Source organism: Etheostoma cragini, chromosome 18 (assembly GCF_013103735.1).
Source record: "Etheostoma cragini isolate CJK2018 chromosome 18, CSU_Ecrag_1.0, whole genome shotgun sequence".
NCBI classification, from domain to species: domain Eukaryota; kingdom Metazoa; phylum Chordata; class Actinopteri; order Perciformes; family Percidae; genus Etheostoma; species Etheostoma cragini.
Genome location: NC_048424.1, coordinates 6,453,167 through 6,462,324, shown reverse-complemented (window position 1 = coordinate 6,462,324; position 9,158 = coordinate 6,453,167). Strand labels below are relative to the sequence as shown.

The following is a 9,158-nucleotide window of genomic DNA, read 5'->3' as shown; positions in this document are numbered from 1 at the left end:
TCGGTGATCGGTATCAACCAATACTGCTTTCAGCAATCGGTGATCGGCCCCAAAAATCCTGATCGGAGCACCCTTAGTACATTTGTCAACTGTCAGAGATTTTTCTAAACCGTTGATAGATTGGTAGCTAATAGGCTAACGTTGGCAATTAACGATCAGCAAATCTATATGGAAATCTTTGATTTATTTATTTTTTTGTATACAAGTTATTTAAGAACCTTTTGTCAGCTATTTACTGACTTTACCTTTTTGAGAACCATTCCACAGCTCTACTACAGGCACTTCTGTGATGTTGGTAATAAAAAAGGGAAAAAGGTCCTTGAGATGGCTCAGTCGGCCATCTGCAGATGAGCTGTGATCCATGGCTGTAACAGCTGCTCCCCTCACACAGCTGTCTGACTGTGCTTTTCCCTGCAGCTGCCTCCACCCTCTCTTATCCCCCTCCCCACCCCATCACATCCACAGGGAGTGCCCTACCTTGATCCTCTACATGAAATCACAATTAATTATTTGAAGGGTTGTCGGCAAGCACAGTGTGCCAGAGCACCTTAAGGGGAGAAATGCATCAGGATGACCTGGTGTCCCAGAAGCCATGATGAGTTTCTGAAGTGCAGCAGCCTTCTCTCCAGTGGTCTGTGCTCACTGCGGCAGTAAGCTTGTGTTGTGTATTATTTGGATTTAACGCTTGCATGTATGTACAACATAGGGTTGGAATTAAAAAAACATGTAAAATGTCTTTAAATGCCACTCTTGCCCAAAACCTGAGGTGACATTTTCCAAGGTCGTGTTTTGTCAAACTTATTGGAAGGCCCAAAGTTTAAAATCAAAATAAACAGAGCAAAGCAGTACATTCCCACATTGGAGAAGCTGGAAGAAGGAGTTTGGCATTTTTCTAGTATAAAATAACAGTCAGTTTTCTCTCAGTCAACTTATTGATAGCTCTAGTACAGCTCCATGTTAGGGACAGAATGGAGTGACTAAAAAGACAATTTATTACACCTGCCAAAGTGTCACCTGCATGACCTGCCAAGAAAGTCCACAAGAAAAGTGTAAAAACTCAGCACCTATTGTGATGTAATACATGTGCAGAACATTTTATTTATGGAGAAAGAAAAAATATTAAGTCATTTTTCTTATTGATTTTACTGCATTTACAATAAGTGATCCCAGCCCTACAGTAGGTATGACCTTCCTACTGCTGCAGTAGAAGTGGCTGACTTTAGAGAAATACTCAGGTATCGTTGAAGCATGTGTAACATTGTAACTCTGTAGGAGGAGTCCTTCCTTTGTCCTTGGACATTGAAATATCTTTTTTGTCCAGTTGTAAGCCAAACTTTCATTGGTGATTTCTGCTTCCCAAAGACTTATTTACCTGCCACGTTTGACTTTGGAAAACAGAAATTATTCAATTGGCTGGACAGCTTTTGGGTGGATTGCAATACAATTTGGTACAGACAGATCCACCTCAGGGAGAATTGTAATACCTTTGATCTCCTGACATTTTAAATAGCGCCATCATCAGGCTAAAATTTCACCATACGTTGGTTGATGACAAAATACCTGCAAAACTAATGACTTTCACATTGGCCTCATCTGTAGTTTTGTTTTAAGTACCAATTAGCAAATATGTTATCAAATAAGTTGACCTCAACATGTAAGCATAGTCATTGTGAGCATGCTAACATGAGGATGTGAGCATTCAGCTGAAAGCCCCGTAGTACAGTCTCACAAAGCTGTAGACTCTGTCTAGTTGTCATTTAAATAAAATGGAAATTCAGGCTTTGCACTTTGGACCAGAAGCCCAACCAGACTAATTGAGTACGAAGGAGGCTGTCTGAGAAATTACAGACTGCTTCATGACAGTTTGTCTTGGTGTATTATTTGTTTTCAGATTGATTTAGCAGTGAGTCATACATAAAGCAATGGAAGTGAGTGTTGGAAGTGGTTTGGAAAATCATTGTCATTCTTGTCATTAGAGTTAGCGGTTTCTTCTTGACATATTAAAATAAAAATCTAAGTTCCATCTTCTTAATATTTTAATACTTGCAGTTGCCACGCCTTGGAGCCTTGCTACCCGGGGCCTTATTAAAAATACAAGCTGTGTGATCTTTCTGTCATCCCTTAAATCCCTCAGTTCGTCTCACTATCTGTCTAAAGCTCAGTCAAATGTCTCCTAGACTGCTGGCAAAAACAAAAAAACACCCTCACGCTGTTTTGTTGCAGGATATGTTACTCCCTACCTCAACTTTAATTCATTCACAAACTGCTCCAGCTGCTATCCCCCCCCGTCTCTGCCACATATGATGGAAACGTGGGTTGAGCTGATTGTTCTCAAGTAAAGACCTGTTATAGTTGGATGTCCCTTCTGTCTGTGCTTCCTGTTTTGTGTCAGAGGAATTTCAGGACTGTCTCAGAAAGCCATTGTGCAGAGAGAGAGACTCTCTTCTGTATTATTTTGACTTTAGATGAAGATATTTTGCCCAGACCTGCATGGTACTATTAATCACAAGATGAAGCATCGCTGAGTGCCTGCGAACATAACGTTCTTTTACATGTTTTTTACCTGGCAGGAGCAAATAACCCATATTATACTCATTTTCAGGTTCATAATTGTATTTAAAAGTTCTATCAGAATAGGTTTACATAGTAAATACTAATAATTTTCACACCATATTTCTGTTGCACTGCAGCTCCTCTTTTTACCCTTTGAGTGTTGAGCTCTCTATTTTAGCTACAGAATAAAGCATCTCACTTCTGTCCCATCTTTCTTTGAAATCGCACATGCACTGTAGCTAGGTAAGGACTACTACCAGCCAGTCAGAAGCAGAGTATGAGGGCGTGCCGTGCTAGCAGCTAGGTGAGCATTATAACGTGTGTTACAAAGTGACGCGCGTTCTTCACGGAAGTAAAGGCTGGACTACAATAGAGCTGTTTGGAGCAGTTTGTGAACAGTGTTTTCTGTTGGAGAAGGTAAGTCCCTTTGGGTTGGATTTTGGACTTTTTTACTTTGGAAATTTATAACATGCACAAAAAGCCATAACACAACAAAGGAAAGGGGGAAAACCAAAAAGTGTAATATGAGCAATATAAAGCTTGTGTTAAATGCATCTCATCAGTTTCCATACCTCTAAAAATTAACACACTGCTAGACTAATTCAGTCCTCGTTATTCATAGGTCTGACCTGCAATTTGCTGACTAAGTCATTGCTTGCTCAGTGCTTACCATGTGGAGCAGAAGTTTTTTTTAATCTGGGTCATTAGTGAGGCTGCTGTGCTCTAGCTTCTGCTTCTCCTTGAGAAGACCACAGGCCGCTTGATTTATACGTGCTGCTGGACTTGGCCTTCTGAAAAAGTGCTGGATTGTATAACACTTTGGCATTGATTTTCAGTGTAAGTAATGGAATATTTACACTATAATATTACTCAGAGATTAGTCATCATCTGTAATGACGTAATTCAACATGGCAAAGTCTATCAAAAGAATAACTTAATGTAATGTGTAACTTGTTCCCTGCAGCCATACAGTGACTATTACCCAGCGGCTTTGTGTAATATTGTAACTGTAGACTGTGTTGTATAAGGTGAAGGCAAGGACGGGCATGTCAGTAACTCTCTGAGTGCAAATATATTTTATAGCTCACTCTTAGACTTGAGCCGTCTTGCATGCTAAAGCTTGCCAGAGAAAATGGCCATAACGGCAGCTCTTTACGTGCTTAACACCAAACCGCCTAGCAGCTCAGCGGTAGGTAATGATGGCGTTATCATTGATCCCCACAAAGTAAATCCAGAGCGATCAATGCTTTCCTGTGTGTTTTCCAGGCAAACAGCAGAGAGATTAAGGTGACTGCAGCGGAGAGGAGACGTTCCGCAGATTAGAAAACTACAACTGAGATTGGGATTTAGTTTCTATCTGTGTGTGTTGCTCTGTTTCCCAGAATCAGCCAAGGGCAGAGCTTTAATTCTGCATGTATTTGGCTCCAGATTAGGCCTAGCATCAGCATTTGCCAACATCTGTCTGCCATTACCCCTGTGACACTGGCAGTCATGCAGCAATTAATCAGACTGTTGTGATAGTCGCCGCTCGGTCACTCCGCACCTCAGGCACATCACTGAGCAGCAAGATGATGGATAGCGTCCAAAGGGTCGTGTGTCCTGGGAGGTTTTACTGTACATGTTCCTTCCCAACTACACCGAACTGGCCTGTAGTTACTTTGTAGTTGCAGAGCATCTTGTCTAATGTTGACCTGGATTGCTCCGTTTCCTCATTTGACTGTGGCTGCACATTTTAAGCCAGTTAAAATACTGTTCATTCCACTTCTGTATCTAATGCATACTGATGCTCTGTAACTGGTATTTAAACTGGCAATTGGATAATTCAAATCAGCCTTTGGTCAGTAACTTGGTAATGTTGTGATGGTGTTGTTAATGCAGATGTATCCTGGTGGCTTCATGCTTAGTGCTGCTGGCTAACACAACTTTATGTGACAAAGCTTAAAGCAAAGCTTCTGCTTCTCAAATGGGAGATTCACTGCTTTTTTTCTTTTTGATACATTTGTATTATATCACATCCTAAACAGACAATAGCCATAGACTTGCCAAAAAAAAATCACAGACATTTTAATCGTCAGCAAAAAACAGTGTTTCGGGTTTCACATCATGCAGCCTGATAGAAGGAACAAGTAGCAGCAGGATGTAGGTCACTTTAAGCAAGATAAAAATCCCGTGCCTGTCATGGGAATGGCCAGTACCTTTCCTCGTTCCTCTCCTTGACACATGCCCGTTGCCAGCTGTTTTGCAAGATGCTGTTTTTCAGGAGAGTCTGTGGAGAAGTAATCTCTAAACGTCAGAAATGCCCATCAAATGGAGGCAGCACAGAGAAAGGATTACTTGACTCAGATGTAATAAAAAAAAGAAGCCGTTTTTGTTTTTAAGATTGTATCTGTCTACGTTGTGATCTAACCAGGCAGTAATGAAAACATACCCATAGAGGCTTTATTCAATAGTAATGGGAATAATATCCTTATCAAGAGAAGCTATTAATGTTGACATAAGGTAAACTCCACCTGCGTTCCTTCTCGCCTCTGGTCTCTGTGACTGTGTCACTCTGACACTCTGACCGCACCGCTTTTTCCAAGGCTCGCACCCAGTGTTCTGAGTTTAGTCCTGTATTTGATAAGAATTGTTTGGCACTTAGCCTATCAGTTGACATTCTGTAGGGCTTGTGCTGTAGTGCAATAAGCAGACAGGCTGCTGTTTGTGGAAAGAAACACAGAAATTTACATTATGCTCATGACGTAAGATTTCTTGACAGGTTTTTAAGGGGACCTCCTACAACTTCCAGTTTTGCTGTGGATTTTAGCCTCGAGCTGTCTTTTCAAAACCTCTGCAAACTGAAAACGCAACTCCTGAGGCCTCGCAATTTTCTTACATTCTTTGTATTTTCTAACCAGCACCTAACAGGGTAAAAAAATGAGCTAAAGAGGAAAATGTATTAGTAGATATTCTTGCATTGATCTCAAGATAAAACAGAAGCCATTATATTCTGAAAGCTCACCTCCAGTGCCCTCTGGAACATCTTGAAAACTTTGAAGTAATACTGCCAAGAATACAGTAGTCTGCATCAGAAGGTGCAGCTGGTTTCCTTTGTGACAGCCTGAGCCTTTTTCTCTTTTGAGCCACTGAAAATAATTCCACATCACTTTCTAAGATGTACTGTTATCAGGGATGCTCGGTAATTTGAGTCAGTGATGAGGTCAGGATGCAGGTGGAGGCTTTTAATGAGATTTGCTGGTGATGTTGGCTTGCCTACTGTGTGTAGTTTACTAGTGATGGCTCTCTCCTGTTTTGTGCTCATTCTGTGTGACTTGGAAAGAGAGGAAATTGAAAAAATAAAAAGATACCCCCTGGTATTCTGCATCACACTGATGATTTCTTTTCCTGGACTAGGCAATCATGCACATAATGCAGTGGAAAAAAGGATGAGCAGCAGAGTCTTGCTTCATAAAGAAACATTTACAGTGGCTTACTGTAAGCCACTGTAAATTGTATTTTTTACAGCATTCTGACTAGAAAAGCTCTATATAAGAACAGTCCATTTACATTTCGGACATATTTAATGGCTTTGCTTCACTAAATGCAGCTTGCAGCTTCACTAAATGCAGCTTGCAGCTCTAGTGATGTCATAATCATAAGTTTTGATAGGTGAATGAAAAATATGATTTGCGACGCAAGACTGTGTGTGGGCTCCACCTCAAATGATCTATTTAATGCAACTCATTCTTTCTTATACTTAAAGTCACTTTGATCTTGCTACAGAAACTTATTTATTCTTTTGTCTCTGTTCTTCTCTCCCAGGTGCCTGTTTTGACAAGGAGAGGAAGATTTCAGAAGCCTCCATCTCCAGAGTAATTCCTGATGAGGCCAGAAAATGAGCAGAAGCCAGATAGAAGCAACTTGTTCACCCAGCTATCTCAGTGACCTGTGAGCAGCCATGCCCTCCCTGCGTTGCCCATTGAGGGGAACCCCTCTACAGATACCCAACTGTTTTCTGACATAGATTTGGAAGAATAGCTGAACCTAACAATAGAAATGGCATTAGTTTGTGTGGGCTATGACACATCAGAGTACATATTAGAATACAGGGGAGGCTGAACATCGAGCCAAAATCCACAGGACTCTTAAGAGGAGGCAAACAGCCTCAGTTGGACAGGGCCACAGCCCAGCTTTGATGATTTAGTATCCATCCCACTGCCTTGCTGACAAGGTCGTATCATGGCTGCTGCGGATCTCCATAGCAACGGTTCCTTGGCGGGTCGAGGAGCAGACTGAGAGAGTCAACGATGCAGCGTAACGGTGGTGGGGTCGGTGCCGGTGGCCAGCCATGGGTGTTACGACGTGTGCGTCTCACCTGGCTCAGTTTCATGCTCTTCTTCATCCTGGTCTTCTTCCCACTCATTGCCCACTACTACCTCACTACCATTGACGAAGCTGGGGGTCCTGATAAGCGCATCTTTGGGCCGCGACCCGGTGGTGAACTGTGTGAAGCCAAACATGTGCAGGATCTGTGCCGAATCCGCGAGTCAGTCAGCGAAGAGCTGCTGCAGCTGGAGGCCAAGAGGCAGGAGCTCAACGGGGAGATCGCCAGACTCAACCTGCGCATTGAGGCCTGCAAGCGCAGCATTGACAGCGCCAAGCAGGATCTGCTGCAGCTAAAGAATGTTATTAGCCAGACAGAGCATTCCTATAAAGAACTAATGGCCCAGAATCAGCCTAAGCTATCCCTGCCGGTCAGGCTGCTGCCAGACAAAGAGGACCCAGGTCTGCCACCACCCAAGTCTGGGCGCTCCTGCCGGCTGCGCTCCTGCTTCGACTATGCACGCTGCCCTCTTACTTCTGGGTTTCCTGTGTATGTCTACGACACAGGCTCCTATCCATGGGCGGACTATCTTGACCCCCTGGTGAAGCAGGCTTTTGCAGCATCAGTTAAGAACAACATTTATATAACTGACAACCCCAGCATTGCCTGTCTGTATTTGGTGCTGGTAGGGGAGCTGCAGGAGGCCGTCACCCCACTGCCATCTCCTTCAGAGCTGGAGAAGCAACTAAAAGCTCTCCCTTACTGGAGATCTGATGGACACAATCATGTGTTGGTGCATCTCTCTAGAAAGTCCATGACACAGAACTTCCTGTATAATGTGAGCACAGGACGGGCAGCGGTCGCTCAGTCCACCTTTCTGGAGCAGCAGTACCGTGAGGGCTTTGACTTGGTTGTGTCCCCACTGGTTCATGCCCTCACAGAACCAAACTTTTTGGAAGTGCCCCCTCAAGTTCCTGTAAAGAGGAAATACCTTTTCACCTTTCAGGGCGAGAGAGTGGAATCACTGAGGAGCAGCTTACAGGAGGCACCCCCTCAGTCTTTTGAGGAGGAAATGGAAGGAGACCCACCAGCCGACTACGACGATCGCATCATTGGTACCTTAAAGGCGGTGCAGGACAGCCACTTGGATCAGGTGCTAGTGGAGTTTACTTGCAAGAACCCACGGCCAAGTTTGCCAACTGAGTGGGCTCTTTGTGGAGAGAGGGAGGACAGGCTGGAGGTGCTCAAGGTTTCAACGTTTGGCTTGGTGATTGCTCCAGGGGATGGACAGCTGGTGGCCTCAGCAGGCTGTGGGATGAGGCTCTTTGAGGCCCTAGAGGTAGGGACCATCCCAGTCGTATTGGGGGATCACTCCAGACTTCCATATCACCAGTTTATTCGATGGAGTGAAGCTGCCATTATAGTCCCCAAGCCTCGTGTCACAGAGCTACACTTTCTGCTGCGCAGCCTATCAGACAATGACATGTTGGCTATGAGGCGGCAGGGCCGCTTTCTGTGGGAGACCTACTTCTCCACTTCAGAGAATGTTCTTAACACCCTCCTGGCAAGCATAAGAACCAGCATCCAGGTTCCTGCTGCACCCATCAAAGAAGAGCCTGCCCACGAGATTCCCCACAAAGCAGGGAAGCTGGCAGGAACTGATGCCAACCTGGCTGACAACGGTGATCTGGATTTGGGTCCTGTCGAGACAGAGCCACCCTACGCCTCTCCGCGCTTTCTCCGCAACTTCACATACACAGCTGCAGACACCTATAGAGCATGGAACCAGGCCCCGGGGCCTTTCCATCTCTTCCCTCACACTCCTCTGGACCCCGTGCTGCCCTCTGAAGCCAAATTCCTTGGCTCAGGTACTGGTTTCAGGCCTATCGGTGGAGGTACGGGAGGCTCGGGGAAGGAGTTTCAGGCAGCTCTTGGAGGGAACGTGCCCCGAGAACAATTCACTGTGGTCATGCTGACTTATGAGAGGGAGGAGGTGCTGATGAACTCTCTGGAGAGGCTCAATGGACTGCCATACCTCAACAAAGTAGTGGTGGTGTGGAACTCACCCAAGCCTCCCTCAGATGACCTGCTGTGGCCAGACATTGGTTTGCCGATAGTGGTGAGTGCTCCTTCAGAAGAATCCTCCAATTTAACAAATGCACACACATTCAGCTACAAGGTGTTGGTTTCTTTTTGTAAGGAAAACATCTTTGTCTCATCTTTTCTCTCTGAAGTGCAAAAACGTAACCAGTGTCAGACGTGGTGGTTAGCTGAACCGCACTACATTGAGCTGCTTGGATCA

The 9,158-nt window shown here is 44.4% G+C and overlaps 1 protein-coding gene across 2 annotated transcripts in view; it reads left to right on the top strand.

The window, feature by feature from the left end:
* Positions 1-9,158, top strand: part of extl3 (exostosin-like glycosyltransferase 3) — a 32,510-nt gene that overhangs the window by 16,733 nt on the left and 6,619 nt on the right. The window contains exons 1-2 of one of the 2 annotated variants that reach the window (XM_034901040.1): positions 345-354; positions 6,702-8,975. In XM_034901040.1, the coding sequence (XP_034756931.1) occupies positions 6,840-8,975 (2,136 nt within the window). In that variant the 5' untranslated portion in view covers positions 345-354; positions 6,702-6,839. Of the gene's footprint in view, positions 1-344; positions 355-6,354; positions 8,976-9,158 lie in introns of those variants that run through there. The other variant, XM_034901039.1, reaches the window with a different exon arrangement.